Below are 21,887 nucleotides of genomic sequence, written 5' to 3'. Positions count from 1 at the left end.
CGGTGAGGCAGTGACAGTGAGAGTGGGGACGGTGAGGCAGTGACGGTGAGAGCAGGGACGGTGAGGCAGTGACGGTGAGAGTAGGGACTGTTAGGCAGTGACGGTGAGAGCGGGGACGGTGAGGCAGTGACAGTGAGAGTGGGGACGGTGAGGTAGCCCAGAGCAAGACTGCGGTAGTGGAAGGAAAAGATGGACTTCTTAAGTTACCTTTTTTATTCTTATCTTATTCTAAATTAATGTGAATGGCGGCATGCATGTACAGCATCTTTTTGTTCTTCAGTTTTTTTTTTTGGCAGAAGGCAGTCTGCTTCATTGGAGTGCAGAGCATGGTGGCAGCTAGCAGGCCTGGAGCAGGCCTTTGGCAGGGGCTTGTGGGAGGTGGTTTGCAGTTGGATGGGCTTGAGGGCCCGGTATTGGTGGAGGTGATGTCGGCAAGGTGGAAGAGCGATGTGTCATGCAGCTGCTGCCGAGGCAGGGGCAATTCCGGCTGCGTCTGGTGGTGGTCTGCTTCGGTGTCTCTGGTGGTATGGCCCAGACAGCTGGCGGTGACTTTGGCGATGAGATGATTTCGGCCTGGCATCCGGTGGCCCGGGATTCCATTGGGCAGTTTTTGCGACGTCCTCTTTCGCGGGATCAGTGACGAGATGGATCCTTGGGGCAGTTTCTGTGGAGTCTTGCGCCCCAGCACGGCAGTCATGCTGCTGTACTGTCTTTCCCTAATCCAGCAACCGTGAACTTAACCACAATGGGCATTGTCTTAATTTTTAACAGTTTTCTTTTCTTATCTACGCCTTCTGTTATTAACACAGGCACCATGGTACGGCGACTTAAACACTTTACACTGTAATTTTTTTGTAAAAAAATTCACATGACAACAAATGACTATTCTACTTGGCAAAACAAGCAACCAGCTAAATTAGAGATAGTAGGAAATGTAGATGCTGGAGAATCCGAGACAACAAGGTGCAGAGCTGGATGAACACAGCAGGCCAAACAGCATTGGCCTGCTGTGTTCAACCAGCTAAATTAATTCATTTATGAGACTGGAAGCACCAGGATAGTTACTGAGGACACACAAAACCCATAAGCTACTTACCAATATTTATTAAATATGTCCATTACAATCCAACGCTATAGATATGCATTTGTGCTCAATGTTGTATGTTTATAAACTGTTCCCACCGAGAGGTTGTGGTTCAGGTCAATATGAAGTGACCTCCTCAGAAGTGGCGAGTGGGGACAGTCTGGACAGGACTGGTAATAATTGAGCCAGTTTTAGGTACACTGTTGTAATATCAATGGTCAGTTATTCTTACAGCAATAGCTTCACCCTTCCATCTGAGAGGTGTATCTGCGCCTGTATCGTAACAGCGTCCAATATTCACCCTCCCATCTGCAGGTGAACACACGCCTCGGTTGCAGTGAAACACCATGCTTACCCTAACTGTCTGTTCCTGAGAGGTTTCTGAAATCAGGGTGTGATTGGACATCTCACTGGCAATGCTGGTTGGGCGCTGCCCACCTCCTCCTTCGCCTCGCACACCTCCTGCCCGGTTCGACATGTTAGCTCTGAAACAGCCAATGAAACTGCGTTAGAAAAAAAAAGAGATTGAACTATTCCCAAAAATCCCCACATTTACTGTTATAGACCTGTGAATACAACTGTGTGTCATGAGTTTGAGTGCATTGTGCTCATAGTGTATCCACACTTATGTGCCAATGCTGTGTATGTGTATTTAAATTCTGTTACATGCTGCGATCCTCTTTAACCTGGATGCAGTACAACGAAGAAAAATAATAATTCATTTAAAAATGTCAGTGGAATCCGTAATTTTTAAAAGAATGTTGCAAAGGCTTTTCCAGTGTTGGCATCCACTGTGAAAAGGATCAATTGTAATTCATTTGGATAATAAGAAATTCTGTGCGACGTGGTGACCCTTGGCCTGGAAGCTGTACCAATAGCAAGGAAATTAAGAAAGAAACCTTATGGCTGGCAGACACAAAGGAGAGGTACAAGCAAAAGAGCTGGAGGGTGAAGGTGATCAGTGCAAAGGACACAAAAAGAAAGCAGAGAAAGACAGAAGAAGAACACAGAGAACTCTTATAAAGAGAAGTAAGTCAATTTCAGGAAAAGCTTAGTTTTTCTGAAGGTACAGAAACTCTTTGAGAAACCACGTGAGTTGGCTAACGAGGTGTGAAACCTGGATGGTTGTATGAATAAGTCAGAGATGCTAAAGAACTGGATGTGTTCCCAAAGTGGCCAAACAGTGGCCAGCAGTGTGGAGACAGTAAGGACTGCAGATGCTGGAAGCTAGAGTCAGTAAATGTCGAGCTAGAAAACCATAGCAGGTCAGACAGCATCCAAGGAGCATGAAAGCCAGGGTCCTGACGAAGGGTTTCGGCCCAAATCGTTGCATTTCCTGCTCCTTGGTTGATGTCTGATCTGCTGTGCTTTTCCAGCTCCACATTTATTGACAGGGAACCTTAGTTTTATTTGTTGGTCCATTGAAATGCAATTCTGAAAAGTTGCAGCTTCGAGGTTGTTACCACATGAAAGAGAAAGGGTTTGTAGAAACATGTGTGCCTTGCTGGTGATAAATGTACCCATGAAATCTGGAGGTTAGAGGATTTGTAGGGCAGGACTCCTGACCTACCTTGTAAGCAGCATATTGTGGCTTGGCATAGCTACAAAGTGTCACGCTTGTGGAAGAAGTGACTCAAATGCTTATGGCTGCTTAAGATGTACCTTCATGGCTATTCAAAATAAAATTATCACTTTATTTGAAGTATTATTAGCCTATTAATTTATATGTAAATTGTATTGGTTCTGATTCAGGGTAGAGTTAATCCTACAAAAAATATAATTTTGTTGGTTGTTTCTTCATATGGAGGTTGTTCAGTAAATATTAGTTTTCCCTTAGGGATCATAACAATGTTATATACTTATGCATTGTATTGATATATTATGCTTGTGGTGTATGCTGTATCTCCATATGTGGTTTTCTGTGTTAAACCAAATTGGATATGATATCGAGCTCAAGGTTTTTGACTGAACCAAGTCAAAAAGCATTTTACTGAAATAAGGCCTGAAATTTCTACAAATTCTCTCCCATTCAATTTCCAAATTCTGAATCGCTGATGTTTGAACTGGTCACAGAGTAGCCGTCACGCCAAAGGAAAATTGCTAGGATTTAATCTTTTTGTTCCCATAACAGTTTTGTAATAATTCAGTCTCACGGTCTCATACGGACAGAAGGAATATTCCTCAGTGGGAATCGCCTAGAGGGAAAAATCTCCTTCCACATTCTCTCTGCTTCATTAACACCCACGGATACTGTTACAGAATTTACAAAAAATTCATTTTCCAGGCACTCCTTTATAATGAACGTGAGGCCAAACTTCAACATTACACATCCCTTCTGGACATGAAAAGATTCAACTGTGTTTCAAAGGGAGCTGGGTAATGCTCTCCAGTGTCTTGGCCAATATTTATCCTTCAAACAACATCAATGAAACAAATTATCTGCTTGGTAATACATTGCTGCTCCTGGGAGCCTGCTGTTGCAAACTGGACATTTGCTACATGAGAGGGGTGGAGGTTGTGGGTTACAGCACACTGTAGCGTGCACGATTACATTCACGTCGTATTCCGGAGCTATGGGTAATGGTAGTAGAGATTCCAATTTCTTTCCATTACATCCTGCTCTCACTCCCTGCCATTGGAACATGTTGGAAAGTGATGCACAATCTGGCCTCGTTTATGAACACACATTCCATAGCTGTCAAGTCCCAATGGCGAGATATAAACCCAGAGCTTTTACTCAGAGACAGGAAAGCTCAGGAGCTCCTATTACAACGGTGACCGCCATTCAGAGGTATACCATAAGCTCTAAAGCATTTTGCCATACTTGAAAGGGGCTATATAAATGCAAATAGACTTTGACGCACAGAGCACAATTCTGCAATTTAAGGATAATCAGAAACTTGGAAGCGTTATGAATTACAAGGATGATAGTTTAAACTTCAAAAAGGACACATGCAGATTGGTGGAGTGGGTGGATAAGTGCCAAATCAAATTTAATGCAGAGAAGTGTGAAGTGAATTATTTTGGCAGGAAGAGCGCAGGGAGGCAATGCGAAATAAAAGGGTACAATTCTAAAGAGGGTGGAGGAGCCAAGGGACCTGGGTGTGCATGTGCACCAGTCATGAATGTGATAGGGCAGGTTGACAGTGGGCTTAATAAAGCAATACAGTATCCTAAGCTTTATTAAAAGGGGCATCAAGTGCAAAATCAAGGAAGCTATGTTAAACTTATATAGAACACCAGTCCAGTCTCAAACAGAATACTGTATTCAGTTCTGGGCACCCCACAGTGTAGAAAAGATATGAATTGAGAGAGTGCCAGAAAGATTTATGAGAATGGTTTCCAGAGATGAGAAACTTTACCTAAATAGATAGATTGGAGAAGCTGGGACTAGTGATTTGATAGAAGTATTCAAGATTTTCAGGATCTGGGCAGAGTCGGAAGGGAAACAATGCTCCCAGAGGTGGAAGCACCTAGAACAAAGGGGATGGATTTAAGGTAATTGGCAAAAGAAGCAATGGTGACACAGGAGAAACCTTATCATGCAGTAAGTTATTGGGATCTGGAATGCACTGCCTGACAGTGTGGTGCAGGAAAGTTCAATTAAGGTATTCAAAGGGAATTGGATTGTTATTTGAAAAGATAAATATGCAGGATCAAAGGGAGAAGGCAGATGAGTGGCACAATATAAATTGTTCCAATGGAGAACCAGTGCAGATGGGATGGATGAAATAGTCTCCTTCCACGCTGTATTGAATCTGTGAAGTCTTTCTTCTCAGTAGTAGCACAGAATCTTTTGTTTATTCGACAGGAGAATTGGATAAGCCTAAAGAGGCAAGATTTGCAAGGCTTCTGGGGGAAAAAGATACAGAGAACTGGCACTGGCCTCGTTGCTCTTGCAGAGAGTTTGCATGGGTTTGATGAGTCGAATGGCCTCCTCGCTGTTACAATTCCTAAATCCTGAGAGGGTAGAATGTGTCAGAGATAGTAGGAACTGCAGATGCTGGAGAATCTGAGATACCAAGGTATAGAGCTGGATGAGATTACTGAAGAAGGGTCTAGGCCCAAAACGTCAGCTTTCCTGCTCCTCTGATGCTGCATTGCCTGCTGTGTTCATCCAGCTCTACATTTTGGTATCTAGGGTAGAATGTGTCTTGGTTTAATCTTTCATCTAAAAGCCAGCACCTCTCCCAATCAGATGCTACCCCAGTACTGGTGGGGTGGAGGTATAAAAATTATTGGGGTTATATAAAAAAACACTGGGGAGGTTGTTATAAAAACTATTGGGGGTTATACACACACTGGGCTGGGGGTTTATACAAACACTGGACTGTTGAACTTCTGGCTGACGGGTGGGCAGATTGGAGGCTGTGCAGTTGCTGCTAGGCCGTTTTCCGAGCATACTGCCACACCAATATCCCACGCACCCCTTCCTTTAAACACCACCTGCCCCTAGTGTAACAGAGCCTGCGGTACCTGTATTGGTCTGTACAGCCACCTACGGACTGACCCTGAGGGTGGAAGAGACTCATCCTCGTGTGTAAGGGACCACCAATGACTGGGCGTATCAGCTTAGGTATTGTACTTGAATGTGCAGCATAAGTCTTAGTATCACCCAATCCGCTACAGCTGCGGAAGTTCTCTATTTTTCCCCTCGGTTACACTGAAAACAGAAGCTCTATCTTAAGAAGAATAATTCCAGGCAATGAAAGATCCAGATCCTTCTGGAAGCCAATATAAAACGAGAAGAACAACACAAGAATTAGCATCATGAGTAAGCTGTTTTACCCCTAGAACCTGTTGTATAGCCATAGAGTCATACAGCATGGAAACAGGCCCTTCAGTCCAACTCTTTCATGCCAACCAAGTTTCACAAACTAAACTCATCCCATTTGCCTGCATTTGGTCCATATCCCTCTCAACTTTTCCTATTCATGTATCTATCTAAATGTCTTTTTAAATGTTGTAACTGTACCTGCATCAATTACTTCCTCTGGCAGTTCATTTCACTCACAAACTACCCTTTATGAGAAAAAATTGTCCGTCAGGTCTCTTTTATACCTTTCTCCCTTCATCTTAAAAATGCACCCCTATTTTTGTACTCCCCCACCCTGGGAAAAAGACGTTTGCTTTCACTTTATCTTTGCCTCTCATGATTTTATAAATCTCTAAAAGGTCACCTCTCAACCTCTTATGCTCAGTGAAAAGAGTCCCAGCACGTCCTTGTAACTCAAACGCTTTAGTCCTTGCAACATCCTGGTGAATCTGTTCTGAACCCTCTCCAATTTAATAACATCCTTCCTATAGCAGGATGACCAGAACTGTACACAGTACTCCAGTGGCCTCACCAACATCCTGTACAATCTCAACATTATGTCTCAACTCCTATACCCGATCATCTGAGCCATGAAGGTAAGCATACTAAACCTAATCAGCCCATCTACCTGTGATGCAACTTTCAAAGAACTATGTACCTGGACCCCTAGGTCTCTCCGTTCGACAACAGATGGAAGGAACTAAATGGATCCCTCAACTCCACTTTCCTGCCTGTCCCCCATAACCGTCAATTCTCTTGTCAATAAAAAGTCCACACAATGCAGCCTTAAATATATTCAATGGCCAGCGTCACCAGGGCAAGAGAATTCCATAGACTAACAACACTCCAAGATTGACTTAAATGGGAGACACAATTTGAAGTACTTTGAATTGTTATTCAAATGTGAGAGGTAACGTCTGACATAGAACTGGAGGCTTCTTGAATTTCTCTTAGCACAAACCAGTGTCAGTGAGAAGAAGCATCCTATTTTGTTGTTGCCTTAGGGTTGAGAACGTTGTCAAGAGACTGAAAGGATGAGTATCTTGGATCTGGCTCCACAGCATGTCTATCAACAGTTATTTATTAAGGCCAGAACAGTAAACCACGAGTATTGGGTTGAACGTACACACACACACACACACACACACACACACACACACATACACACACTTCCCATTTACAGCTACTGCATGTGACAAATCGAGGGGCAGGTGACGAATAGGAACTTTCAAAACCTCTCAGATGATACAGACTTTCATATTTTAGAACTCACTCAGAACAAATTCACATCTTTATAAATTCCACTAGCCCTTAATACCTTGCCGGCTTACAACAGCATCTGGTAAGTTTCAGAGGGACAGAGGCAATTTTAAACTAACCTGTCTTTTGGGAAGTCAATGAGACTCTGTCCAATTTTACCCTGCAATTAAGTTGGGGATATTATATTGGTCAGAGGAGTATACATCCTATGCTTCAGCCTATTCCTGAAATTCACGTCTAATGGGTTAAAGTTATCACTCCCCTGATGAAATATATCTTTGGATGGTGAAAAAGTAAAGTGTCTGAATTATTACCTCATTTCTACATTGAGGCTTCTATGAGCCCAAAGAGAGATTGCTACTGGGTCATGCACAAATTTGTACCCAGCATCTGCATGGTAGGCTGCAGCTCTTTTTAGATTTGAGTAGTTGATTTTGTGAATATTTCCTGCTGGCTGAAGGCGTAATTCTCAATCACCACGGAGACAGTACTTGGTCTGCCTCCAACTATTTTACAATGTTGTGTATTGTTAAAAGAACACACAATATGGGCTTTGGTCCTTCAATAACATCCTGAAAATAAACAGCAAGTTGCATTCATGAAGCACCTTGAGCAGATCAATTCATGTCAAGAAAGTTGATAAGAGTGTACCTTTTGAGCCACCAAAGGGGATATTAATGATGATGACCAAAAGCTTGGTCAAAGGGGTGGGTTTCAAAGTACATCTTAAAGAGAAAAGAGGAGGATAGAGATACAGGACAATTTAGAGTGGAGGGCCACTGTGAAATGACAGCATGGCCACTGTTCGTAACTTGGAGATAACTTGCAATGATGGAGCTGTACCTCATTGGGCATAAATAGCACAGTGAGTGGAGTGATTTAGTTTAGGAGGTGTTTGAGAAATTGATGGAAAGCACATGCACAGAATCTTTCAATAATGTAACAGTAGACTAAGGGCTAAGTCTACCTCAGATTCTCGCATATAGAAGTAGCTAGTAATAATATTGATAAACAGAGTCCTAAAGAACCTAAGCCAGAAGACACTTCTTGATTTGTCTTCTCTTCTGCCAGTCTGTCTTGAACCCAAATTCTTGGATGTTGGCATAACATCACATGACAAAAGAGCCACGAATGGTGGAGCAATCAACGTCAGAATCATGCAACAGACCAGAATAAAATGCTATTTCTAGCTTATTTAGTTCAATTACCAATTTAAACAGCAAACAGCTGTGTGTTTGAAAATAAACGCAAGGTGTAAGGACAGAGATCTTGCATTTTTTTTAATCCAGCTTTGCAAAGACCAGCTCAGTGATTGAATCCAGCACGTAAATGATTCCTACAGAATCTTTGCTCTAATCATTGATAAGTTAACTGATCTGAAACTGGGTTTACAACACAGGCTTGACATTCTCCCAGAGCCACTGCTCAAGGGAAAGGTTAATCAAAACTATTAGCCTGGATGCAGTCACACGCTGTTGGCAAAACCGCAGGCACCTGCTGTGAAGACTTGCATGTGATAAATGAAATTTTGACAAGCTGGTGGAATGTTGTCAACCCCAAGGGAACTAAAGCCATTCAGGAGGTGGGAGACAGAAAGACAACTGGGACCTATGAAACTATGTGTATTATAGCGCCATACCAGCTGGTGAAGTACAAAATTAGACACAAATACTTTCCTTGCTGAGAGATTCATTGATAGAATGCAACACCACAAATGTCTGCTTCTTACTGATTGCAACCCACAGCCCTCACAGTGTCACTTTAGATAGTTTCTAATCAACCTGTTCAGAAATGTTATTACACACCTCTGAAGCAGGTGGGACTTAAACCTGGGTCTCCTGACTCAGAGGTACAGATACTACCACTGTGTCACAAGAGCCTGAGCAGTCTTTATTAATATTCTTAGGGATTTGAGATCAATTAAACTAAATGAACCAATTTAGCAACCCTTTAAAAGGGTAGTGTTTCATTAGGTGTTTCCTCTTTCTATACTACTTTTTTTCTCTTATGTCATTTTGAAATAACCAGAGGAAATAAAGTGCAATATTGAAACTAATCCAAACAAACTGAACAAATTTAGAAGGTGGCAACCCATTAATGGGGATCTGTAACTAAGGTCAAATTGTAACGTTGTATCTCACTGGAGCTGAGCATTGATAATCAATCTGCCCCTAAGTCCAGAGCTATCACAGAAGTTAACAATTTTATAAAAGTAAACAAAATTCCCCAATTTACCAGTCCTTTAGACCCAGGTTGACAGAAAGCACAGACCAGTTTAGAAGGATGTTAGCAGGACTGGAGGGTTTGAGTTCTTAGGAGAGGCTGGACTGGGACATTTTCCCCTGGAATGTAGGAGGCTGAGGGGTGACCTTACAGAGGTTTATAAAATCATGAGAGGCATGGATAGGGTGAATAGCTAAGGTCTTTTCCCCAGGATAGGGGAGTCCAAAACCAAAGAGTGTAGGTTTAAGGTGAGGGGAAAGATTTAAAAGGGACCCGAGGGGCAACTTTTTCACGCAGAGGGCATGTGTGTATTGAATGAGCTGCCAGACAAAGTGGTAGCGGCGGGTACAATTACAACATTAAAAAGACATTTGGATAGGGACATGGATAGGAAAGGTTTAAAGGGGCATGGACGAGTTGGACTGAAGCCTCTGTTTTTACGGTGTATGCCTCTACGACTGTAATAATTACTATTTATTTAAAATAAATAGATTCTATCCGAGTAAGAGCCATCAACCTTCTAAATTTGTCAACATATAACTTCACTTATTAAAACTCTAACTCCCAAATAAAGTTGGCGCTGCACACACATATAGATACAGACACACAAAAACATGAGTATTATGGGCAGAGGGAAAAACTGGAAAAGCAGTTCAATGGTCCCTACCCACAGAATTGCTGAGATGATCCTTTGGGTTGTCGTCGGAACCTGATGCTCCTCGATCTTCCTTCTTCAAGTACTTTCATGTATTTGCACAAGGCACAGAGCAACTGGTTCACACTTACAAAGTCTCTGACCTATTGGATAAAAGCTACAGCTTACAGCAACAGATGAGGGGAAAATAAACTGGCCTTCTTCAGATTGGAGGTGTTTGCTATTGCAGAGAAAGGCAAGCTCCTTCCTTTCAAGAAGACCAATAGCTTCTACCTCATCATTCACAGCCACAAGATGTTCAGCTACATGGGAGCCAATTACATAACCTTTTGTGACAGAAGGCTTTTGTCATTGAAATTGGGCACTGTTGCTGGCTGAATCTCCATTGTACTCCTTTGGCTCCAATTCATGTCTAACTAAACTTCCCCTCACTGCTTGAACAAACAGCGATGTAAAAAGTACTTAAAACAAACAGCTGGTTTTAAAAAGTGCAGCAATCTTTGATTTTTAAAACACAATCCTTTTCCCTTCTCAATCCACAATCAAAAACTCAGAAAATTAAAAAGATATAGTCTTTACAACAAGAGAAATTTACAAAGTTTAAACTAAGATGTGATTGGGCATGGGACAAAATGCGCTTCAGCTCACCAGTTGAGGCAGTCTACATTTATACATGTTCTAAGATACTTTCTAATCAGCCTGTTCATGAATGCTATTACACACCTCTAGAACAGATGGGGCTTGAATCCAGGCCTCCTAGCTCAGAGATAGGGACACTACCACTGCACAAGAGCCCCAGAATTTTTCTCAGGAATTAATTAATCTATATCCTCCACTTGCATCTTAACAATACCATTAACAACAATCTGAAACAAACAATGACTTGGCAATGAGAACCCATAAAACACAAGCTCTTCAGACAAGGTGGCAGATAGGTTGATAAATAGATACTTGCACGCATTGAATTAGACTGTTGTTAGAAGAGGAAGAAGGAGGACGGAACAAAATGGTGATAAGGAAAGAAGTAAAGGGCACAAGAGACTTACTTGTCTTCCAGTTTGAAGATGCAGTTCTCAATAGGCACAACCCCTGTCACTGGGTCCTGGAAAGCAGTTGTTCTGTCATTGTGGCTGAAAAACAATGGAAGAGGTTGAGCACTGAGCAGTATTTATTCCATTTATTTAGCCAGTGTTGACTGTGTCTGCGCAGTCACTCCAAGCGTTAGGGAGCTCACTTGCTACCGTTCAGGCGGATGTGTCTCACTCCGAGACAGGGCTGAGACCACTCTCCATCTGTGGTTGAGAGGGCAGGCAGACAGGCTGTTCTAACTCTCTCTCCAGTGCAATGGCTTCATAGGCAAAGTACACAGTCTAAGGCTCTCCCAACAAAAGAAGGGCTGGAGCCCATTGAAAATCCCTGGGCTGTATGCAGCAGAAAATGTGAATATGAATATAACCCACAACTGTAAATGCAGTTGGAGTTGGGAGATCATTTCATGAAGGCCCCTGGAAAATAGCTAATCAGCATTTGCAACATTGCAAAAATTACCTCTTTGTTTAGGAGGTCAATTCAGACCTGAATGAATCTCTAGCCAACACCCTGATAGTCGGAGTTCCCTTCGGTCAATTGGGACTTTAAAAGGAGACTTGTCTGAAAACTCCCAATGTACTCCTTGCTGAAGATTTACTCAACCCTCTCAGCCATAATCAAAACTATTGATGAATATAGAAATCTTAGTGGCATTATGTTCTGACCCAAATTCCTGACCCCACCTACCAATTCCACCTGCCAATTAAACTTTCCATTCCCACCCACCCCAGAATTTTACCTGGTTGGAAGTCCAGCTCCCATTCATTGTCTCTAGTTCTGATAAGAGTAAGTCACAACTGAAAAAAGGCTTAATACACAGTGGAACATTGAGATTTGCTCTACAATGCCCAGGACTATGTGTGCTACGTTCAAATTAACTGATATTTAGGAGAAACATGTTAAAAGCCTTTTTAAATTCATTTATGGAATGTGGGCATCTCTGGTTGGCTCAGCATTTATTGCCCACCCCAGCTGCCCTTGAGAAGGTGGTGGTGAGCTGCTTTCTTGAGCCACTGCGGTCTATGTGCTGTAGGTAGACCCACAACTCCGTTAGGGAGGGAATTCCAGGATTTTGATCAGGCAACAGTAGAGGGACAGTGATATATTTCCAAGTCAGGATGGTGACTGGCTTGGAGAGGAACTTGCAGAAGCTGGTGTTCCCAACTATCTGATGCCCCTGTCCTTCTAGATGTTAGTATTCATGTGTTTGGAAGGTGCTGTCTAAGAAGCCTTGGTGAATTTCTGCAGTTATACTCTGACGTAATCTTCTTCACTGTCCATCTAAACCGTATTTTGGTGTCATCTGCAAACTCACTAACCATGCCTCCTATATTCACACCACCGATGTTCAGTAGCAGCAGTGTGTATCTCTACAAGATGCACTGCAGGTCCTTTTTAAATCTTTTCCCTCTCAATTTAAACCTATGCCCCCTAGGTTTGGATTCCTGCACCCAAGTAAAAAGACTTTGCCAATTATCCTATCCACGCTCCTTCTTCACACAGAGGGTGGTGCGTGTATGGAACGAGCTACCAGGGGAAGCGAAGGCTGGTACAATTACATTTAAAAGTCATCTGGATGGAAAATGAATAGGAAGGGCTTAGAGGGATATAGGCCAAATGCTGGCAAATAGGAATGGCCAGATTGGGATGTCTAGTTGGCGTGGACAGGTTGGACCAATGGGTCTGTTTCTGTGTTGTATGACTGTATGACTCTATGTCTCAAGCTTCCTAAGTGTTGTTGGCACTGCACTATTTCAGGCAAGTGGGGAGTATTCCATCATACTCCTGGCTTGTGCCGTGTAAATGGTGGACAGGCTGCAGGGAATCAGGAGTAAAAGACGAACATGTTGGAAGAACGCCACCAAGTTTAGCAACAGATAAAAGCCATGCAGTGAAAGAAATATAACGTCAAGACAATAAGAAATAAGAACAGAAGTAGGCCATTCAGATCCTTCAGCTCACTCTGCCAATCAACAGGATAATGGCTGGTCCAACACTCCTCATGTCCACCTTCCTGTGTTTCCCCTGTAACCCTTGATTCCCCTGCTGATCAAGAATCAATCTATCTCAGCCTTAAATATATACAAGAACTCTGCCCCCACAGCTCTCCGTGGCAAGGAGTTCCACAGACTCATATCTCTCTAAGAGAAGAAATCCTCCTCATCCCTGTCTTAAACTTTGCACCTCCTTTATTCTGACTTCTCTTTATTCTCCCAAGAGGGGAAATATCCTCTCAACCTTTACTCTGTCAAGACCCTTAAGAATCCTAGACGTTTCAATGATATCAAGTCTGATTCTTCTAAACTCCAGTGAGTGGAGTCCCAACCTGTTTAGCCTTTGTTGGTGGGACAATTCCTCCATACTGGGGATCGTCCTGGTGAACTTTCCCTGAACTGCCTCCAATGAAATGATATCTTTCCTTAAATAGGGGGACCAAAACTGCTCATTGTGTTCCAGATGCGGTCTCAACAGCACCTTGTACAGATTTCCTCACTCTTATACTCCAACCCCCTTGAAATAAGAGTCAATATTCCATGAGCCTTCCTGATTACCTGCTGTGAGTTAACTTTCTGTGTTTTGTGCACAACTATCCCAAGCACATATGTTACAGTTTTCTGCAGTTATTCTCCATTTAAATAATACTGTTCTTTTGTTCTCCCTTTCAAAGTGAACAATTTCACATTTTCGCACATTATGCTCTACTTGCCAACTTTTTGCCCAATTACTTAGCTTATCAATACCTCTTCGTCAACTGTTTAAATCCCTCTCACAACTCGCCTTTCCACCTACTTGCGTTGTCTGCAAATTTGGCTACAGTACTTTCACTTCCTTTCTCCAATTCATTAACATATATTGTAAACAGTTGCGGTTCCAGCAATGATTCCTATGGTATCCCATTAGTCACCAAACTGAAAAACAACCCCTGATCTCCACTCACTGTTTCCTACCCATTAATCAATTCTCTATCTATGCCAATATATTACCCCTAAATCTGCCGCCTCTTCAGTGATCTAATTCATCTCCCTGCATTATCATTCTCTTCCTACATCCTTTATCTCTGTAAATACTTTTAATCGAATTCTGAACTCACATGCTGTCTGTGTCAACAAACTTTCTCGACGCTTCATTTATTTAATGCCTTTTGTGTAGTAGAGTAGCGTAAGATGCTTCACAAAACGGTGATCAGACAAAATGTGAGACAGAGTCACGTCAAGAGATATTGAAAGAGGAGAGATCGAAAATTTGGTCACAAAGGTATATTTTAGGATCCAACTTAAAGGAGAAAGAGAGTCAAAGAGGTGTTTAGCTAAAAAAAATCCAGGGTATAGGGCTAAGGCAGCTGAAGGCATCGCTATCATTTCCTGAATGATTAAAATCTTGGACTTGCAAAGAGACTAGACTTAGATCTTGGAGGGTTATTGGGCTGGAGAAGGTTACAGAGATGAGGGGAGGCTGAGAAAATGGAGAATTTTGAACACAAGGACAATCATTTAAAATCTGTTCTGAGAAAGGTCACTCAACCTGAAACATTAACTGTGATTTCTTTCCACAGATGTCGCCAGACTTGCTGAGCTTTTCCAGCAATTTCTATTGTTGTTGATAATCTTTTTAAAACTAAGGTATAGGGAACCAGCGAGAGGAAAAATGGTGGGTAATTTTGACCTGTGTTCTGATTGTTGCTGTTAACCTCCATATTTTTCCACAGGTATCATGGAGTTTGAACCTTTCACTGTGGCAAACAATCACAATGGCTTAAATTTCTCAATCCACTTCAAACCAGCAATTAATTCTCCTCTAGTTCAAAAAAAGACAAAGTCCCTGTGGGGAGCTCACTCAGGATTCAGGAGGTTGGGGTTCAAGTCGCATTTTAAGCACAAAATCCCAGGCTAACAGCCCGGTACATTACTCAGGGATTGCTGCACTGTCAAAGATGCTGTCTTTAGGACGAGACATTAAAACTGAGTCCTCATTTGTCCTCTCAGGTGGACCAAATAAAATTCCATGGCGTTATTTCGAAGAAGAGCTGGGAGAGTTATCACCAGTGTCCAGCTAATATTTATTACTCAACCAACAGCCCCAAAAATGGTCATCTGGTTATTATGACATTGCTTTTTTGAGCCAGCTTCCCAAGCACAATTTAGCAGACATGCTTCTGACACTGCAACTGCTGTGACCATTGCATCAAATCACTACTGACCAAAGTGGCTGAGTGCTCAAGGACATTTCCACTAGACTGGGTCTGCGGCACATAGTGAGGGAGAAGAATAAAGACAGGCTAGATCTCATCCTCACCAACATATTGGTCGCAGATACAGCTGCACATGGCACAACTGATAGGCGAGACCACTGCACATCTTTGTGAACAGAAAGTCTCACCTTCGTACTGAGGGTACCCTGTACTGTCAGGTGTGGCACTACCACTGTGCTAAATGAGACAGACTCAAAACAGATCAAAATCATAGAATCATTGAATCCCTACGGTGTGAAAACAGGCCCTTCGGCCCAACAAGTCCACACCGACCCTTGGAGCAAGCCACCCACACCCATCCCCCTATAACCCACCTAAGCTACACATCCCTGAACATTACGGAACATTTAGCATGGCCAATCCACCTAGCCTGCACATCTTTGGAGTGTGGGAGGAAACTGGAGCACCTGGAGGAACAGATCAAAACTGGGCATCCATGAGGCGCTATGGACCACAGCAGGTGAACAATATTCAGCAACAATCTGTAAGTTCAAGGCCAGGAACAGCCATCAGTCTATTACTATCGAGCCAAGGGGTCAATACTGGTTCAATGAAGCATGCAGGAGGGTATGCCATGAGCAGCACCAACAAAGCTAAAAAATATGGTGTCAGCCTGGCGAATCTACAATGCAGGACTGCTTTCATGCTCAATTACAGAAGGAGCAAACAACAGACAGAGGTATGTGATCCCACAACCAGTGGATCAGATCTAAGCTCTACAGCGCTGCCACGTCCAGCCGTGAATGGTGGTAGACAACTAAACAAGTCACTTCAACGGGATGCTCTACAAATATCCCCGTCCTCAACCATGGGTGAGCCCAGCACATCAGCGAAAGACAAGGTTGAAACATTTGCGACAATCTTCAACCAGGAGCGCTCAGCAGACGACTCATCGCAACCTCCTCCTGCAGTCCCCAGCATCACAGATGCCAGTCTTCAGCCCAGTTTAGTTCACTTCATGTGATACCAGAAGCAGCTGCGAAGGCACTGGATGGTGCAAAGGCTGTGGACCCTGACAACATCCTGGCAATAGTACTGAAGACGTGTGCTCCAGAACTAATCGTGCACCTGGCCAAGCTGTTCCAGTACAGCTACAACACTGGCATTGACCTGACAATGTGGAAAATTGCTTTGGTGTGTCTAAAAAAAGAGAAAATGTTTTCTCTGGCCAATTACTGCCCCATCAGTATATTTTGTTCATCAGAAAGATCAGAAATTAATGAGTTTTGTGGACAGTTCTATCATGCAGCATTTACAAAGCAATAACCTGCTTCACTCTCACTCAGTTTATGTTCTGGGTCATGATCTCATTATCACCTTGATCCAAATATGAACAAAAGAGCTGGAGTCAATAGATAATGTGAGGGTGACATGTGAAGAATATGAAATCTTGCCAGCTGTTTAGCTATTAATTAGAAGCTAGAATTTCCCTCCAAAAACATATTAATCTGTACAGGGATCGCAGCAACACAAATATTGCTCTTAACAAATGGCAGACATTACTGTGTATCATTTCAGGAACAAGAACTGAGCGAAGACAGTTACTCGCTCAAGAACAAGGTGTGACAGCTGAATCGAACACGGCTGCAGACTCTCCCTGGCTCAGTAACCTTTTAAAATTCAACCTAGTGTTGTTGTAAATGACAGCACTGCAGCTTTGTTAGAGCCGTGGCTTAAAAGGTCTCCAAAAATAGCGATACAGTGATGACTTTGTAAAACAACGATCCCCTAGTGTAAGAGTCACTTCTCTTGACCTGAGAAGAATTATAGGAATAATCTTTCCAGCGCATCAAATAAATAAAAAAATTCCAATTGCAAAATCCTGATTCAGAGAGTCCAGCAACTGGAAAACATTAAGCAGTTATTATTAAAAGGAAACAACTCCAGAAGTCAAATCTGGATGAATCAGCAGCTGAAATGAGTGGTACTGAATGGTTCACTGTCAACCCTTCACCAGCAATCTTTACCACTGTTTGCATGCCCCATTCTGTTGCAAGATTTACACTTTTTAACACATTGTATTAACATTTCCTCCATACCATACATCTCCGTAACACTGATGGTAATCACACATCTCCAGTGCGTTTGGCATCAAAGATACTTCCATGAATTAAACAATTGTTGGTATCAGGTTACACAGCTCTGGCAGGACCAATTATTTTGTTACAGTGCGTCTCAGGTATCATCAACATGTGGGATATCTATGTCCTGGCTTCACTCTCACAAACCCCAAATTAACACAGTCCTATCCTAAACTCCTTAGCAACAATCACTGGATGGTAGCCGAAGATCCCGCTTGCTTTTTAATGGTATGGTAACTTAGTGGCAATGTTACTGGACTAGAAGTGCAGAGGTCTGGGCTATCAATGCAGAGACATGAGCTCAAGTCCCATTGAGACAGTTCGCCCACTTAAAATCAATCTACATCTGGAATGAAAAAGGTTTGCATCAGTAGCAGTGACCACAAAACTGTCAGATTGTTGTAAAATACACTTGGTTCATTAATGTCCTTTGGGGAAGGAAAATTTGCTGTCCTGGTCATGATCTGACCCTGGGCCCACAGCTACGTGCTGGATTCTTAACTTCCCTCTGAAATGATCTAGCAATAATCAGCTGCATTCAGCATTCGAGAAGGTAGCTATTAGGGATCGGCAATAAGAGTATCACTATTCGGACTCACTTCCTTCCTTTAGAGTGCTCCAAAAACGTATTTATTTGTGTAAGTTTTTAGTCATCTGACCTAATATTTTCTAATACAGCTCTGTGTCATACATTGTAGTGAAGCACTCAATAAAAAGACCCTTCATCACAGGTACTTTTATCAAGCAGTTAATAAAGCATCATACATGTGCACATATCTGTGCTAAGTGAAAGGCTGGGTCCATTCTAATTCCACACTGCTCTGTGTTTTGGAGACAAGAACCCTGCCTCCCCTTCCGAGCAGCACTCAAATCGCTGGCTCCAAGACAGCTTCGATGTTTGATAGATTTACAACACAGGAAACACACAAACAGACTCATGAGTGCACATGATTAACTTTTCAAAGCTGTCCATGCCTTTGAGAGATCATCTCAGGTCTCTCCCTTGATGTGGTTTCTACAGAGCCTTCTGGCAATTCAGTAATTCAGCGAAAAGAGGTGATCAGCACATAGAGGCACAAGCCAACCATCTACAGCAATTATGTGAATCGTGCCACAGCACATCAGTCAAACGTGGATCAAGTCCTCCATTCATTTGAATGTAATGATCAAGAATATTGTGTTATTGTAGTCCCAGCTCCCATGTCGGTCTTTAGAAACGTGAAGCCAAAATTATACTTTCAAAGTTATAAAATCATGAGAGGGTCTTTTCCCTCGTAGGGTGGGGGAGTTCAAAACTAGGGTGAGTGGAGACGGGTTTAGAAAGGACATGGGGGCAGCCTTTTTACACAGAGAGTGGCTCATGTGTGGAATGAACTGCCAGAGGAAGCGGCAGACACAGGTACAGTTACAACATTTAAAAGACATTTAGCTAAGTACATGAATAGGAAAGGTTTGGAGGGATATGGGCCAAAAGCAGGCATGTTGGACTAGTTTAGTTTGGGAACATGGTCAGCGTGGACTGGTTGGACCGATGGGTCTCTGTCCTTGCTGTATGGCTCTATGACTCTGTAAAAATAAGGCATCAGCCACGAGTCAGTGGTAGAACTCCCAACTCTCCATTGGAAGGTTGTGTATTAGAATCATAGAATGGTTGCAGCACAGAAGGATGCCATTCTGCCCATCATGACAATGCCAATTCTCTGCAAGAGCAAATAGTGGGGTTTGACTAACCTGCTCATGACCATCTCTGAAAACAGCCCAGCTTCTGTAGCCTGTCCCACAACTTAAGTGCCTCATCCCTGCAATCATTTTTGGAAAGTGTTAGCAATGTATTCACACAATGCAGGGTAACTCCTCAGTATTGTACTGAGACAGTGGTGCACCTTCAGAAGTCCCAATGCTCATAGAAAGCAATAAACTGAGGCCCCATCCGGTCTCATGCACGGATGTCAAAGATCCATTGCTCCATTTGAGGAATAGCAGGGAAAGCCTTCTTGCTGTCCTACTCAATAGTTATCCCTCAACGAACGTCACTACAGAATATTTGGTCATTATTTCATTGCGATTCGCCACTTGTTGGGCACAAAATTTGCTGCGTAGTTATCCATATTGTGACTACTCTTAAAACATAATTAATTTTCATGAAGCACTCTGAAACGGCAAGGTCATAGAGTCAGAGTCATACAGCACCGAAACAGACTCTTCGGTCTAACCAGTCCATGCCAAACATAATCCCAAACTAAACTAGTCCCACTTGCCTGCTCCTGGCCCATATACCTCCAAACCTTTCCTATTTATGTACTTATCCAAATGCCTTTAAAACATTGTAATTGTAGCCACATCTACCATTTCCTCAGGAAGTTCATTCCACACGTGACCAAGCCTCTGTTTAAAAAATTTGCCCCTCACAACTTTTTTAAATCTCTCTCCTCTCACCTTAAAAATGCACCCCCTAGTCTTGAAATACCCAATCCTAGGGAAAAGACACTTACCATTAACCTTATCTATATCCCACATGATTTTATACACTTCTATAGGGTCAGCTCTTAACCTCCTATGCTCCAGTGAAAAGATTCCCAGCCTATCCAGCCTTTCTTTATAATTCAAACCTTTCATATCCAGCAACATCCTGCTAAACCTCTTCTGAGCGCTCTCCAGCTTTGTGCTAGTCTGTGTTTTTTTAAGGGTATTCAGACAACTTATTTTATTCATCATCACACTGACATTTACGGTTTCAGTGTTTGTGCAAGAGAAGGATCACCCCCAATATCGATATTCCTCACCTCGAAAGGCCTGGCCAATATTTACAGTTCAAATAATATTAACAAAAAAGGCAAGGATCACATCATCGCTTGCACGGTATGCACCTTGGCTGCTCTTCTTCAAAAATAACGTTGCGAGGTCTTTCACATCCACCTGAGCTGCAGATGGAGCAGGGGTTTATCATCTTATTTGAAAGCTCTGGCAGAGCGGCACTCCCTTGATGCTGCACTAGGAAGGTCAAACCTAAAATGGTGCTCTGGAGTGGGACTTGAACCCATGACCCCTGACTCAGTGGTGAAATGGCCAGAATGGAACCACGGTGACCTATCATCCCAGATGAAGATTTCAGGAGAGGTTTAATATGCTACCAATAATGCTCTATTTGAGGTTAATTCAGCCAGGGTGTTGTCAGATCAACACATAGCAATCTTTGTGACTCAATGATCAAAGCAGCAGTAGCCTGCCTTCAATAACGAGCTTCCCAATAGCCAGGAAAGGGAACAGCGAACTTCCATTCGCATCAAGAAACAGAGTAATGATGGCTGGTAGAACGGCGGGCGTTAATGAAACCCTGCACCGTTGCTTATCAAGAATTATGGCCAAGTCTCAATATCAAAGTTGTCTTGTTCGACAAGAAATCCTATGGAGGTAAAAAGGCAGCAAAAGACAAATCTTTCAGTCAAGGACACTGATGCCACCACTGAAGTACATGGAGCTGTGTTAAAGTCATGGAAAGCGTCTCTGAATGAAATGAGACACAGAAGATTGACAATCATCTGGATCATCTGTATTTTTAGTAGGTTAGATTTTATTGTCACGTGTACCCGAGTACAAGAGTGTAGGAGTACAGTGAAAAATGTACATAATCGTCACTCTCCAGCGCCTTCTTGGAATACTATAGTTAGAATTTAAAAACAACAGCTGAAATAATAGAAACAAAAGGAAAAGAAAATACCCAGATCACCCTTGCCCCTGTGTATTTTGTACAAATGGGCAACGTTTATGAAATTGTACCAATAAATGTTTTTTAAGGAAGATTTCATTTCCAAAGCAACAACACAGGATGGCTGGAATTGAGGGGACGTTACTATGGAGAACATGGAAGGGTCAGAGAGGATGGTGAGAGACATTGGCATTCATAGGAAGTACAAAAGAAGAATGGCCAATGTGGAGACGATAAAGGGAGGGACAGCCAGATGTCATCGGAGGCTGCACTGATAATGTTACCCATCAGGGTAATGAAACATTTGTGGAACTACAAACCAGCTTGGCGAGGCAACCAACCACAACATCCACAACCCAAGCTACAAATCTACTCTAAAACCTTAGAGATGTCAATGGTGCACAGAAAGACAACAATGGTACAATGGCTCTGGCCAAATTAAAACTCTGACCCAGCCTCACAGCAATCACCAATCACCTAGATTGGAAAGACTACAAAGTTCTGCAATGACTTGTATTAGGGACAGGCAATGGCCTAGTGGTATGATCGCTAAATTATTAATCCAGGAAACCCATCTAATGTTCTGGGTATCAGAGATAGTAGGAACTGCAGATGTAGGAAAATCTGAGATAACAAGGTGTAGAGCTGGATGAACACAGCAGGCCAAGCAGCATCAGAGGAGCAGGAAGGCTGACGTTTCGGGCCTAGACCCTTCATCAGAAAT

The 21,887-nt window shown here is 42.6% G+C and overlaps 1 protein-coding gene across 1 annotated transcript in view; it reads right to left on the bottom strand.

Annotated features, from left to right (window-relative positions):
* The window catches only part of LOC109924660 (pleckstrin homology domain-containing family A member 6-like), a 317,750-nt gene that overhangs the window by 70,071 nt on the left and 225,792 nt on the right, over window positions 1-21,887 (bottom strand). Inside the window, exons 4-5 of the mRNA XM_048611808.1 lie at window positions 11,085-11,168; window positions 1,440-1,569 (exon numbers count right to left, since the gene is read on the bottom strand). Of these exons, the coding sequence (XP_048467765.1) occupies window positions 1,440-1,569; window positions 11,085-11,168 (214 nt within the window). The remainder of the gene's footprint in view (window positions 1-1,439; window positions 1,570-11,084; window positions 11,169-21,887) is intronic.

The sequence above is a fragment of the Rhincodon typus genome, chromosome 25 (genome assembly GCF_021869965.1).
Source record: "Rhincodon typus isolate 14 chromosome 25, sRhiTyp1.1, whole genome shotgun sequence".
Lineage (NCBI taxonomy): Eukaryota > Metazoa > Chordata > Chondrichthyes > Orectolobiformes > Rhincodontidae > Rhincodon > Rhincodon typus.
The sequence above is the reverse complement of the archived record's forward strand: the minus strand, read 5'-3'. Positions and strand labels throughout refer to the sequence as shown.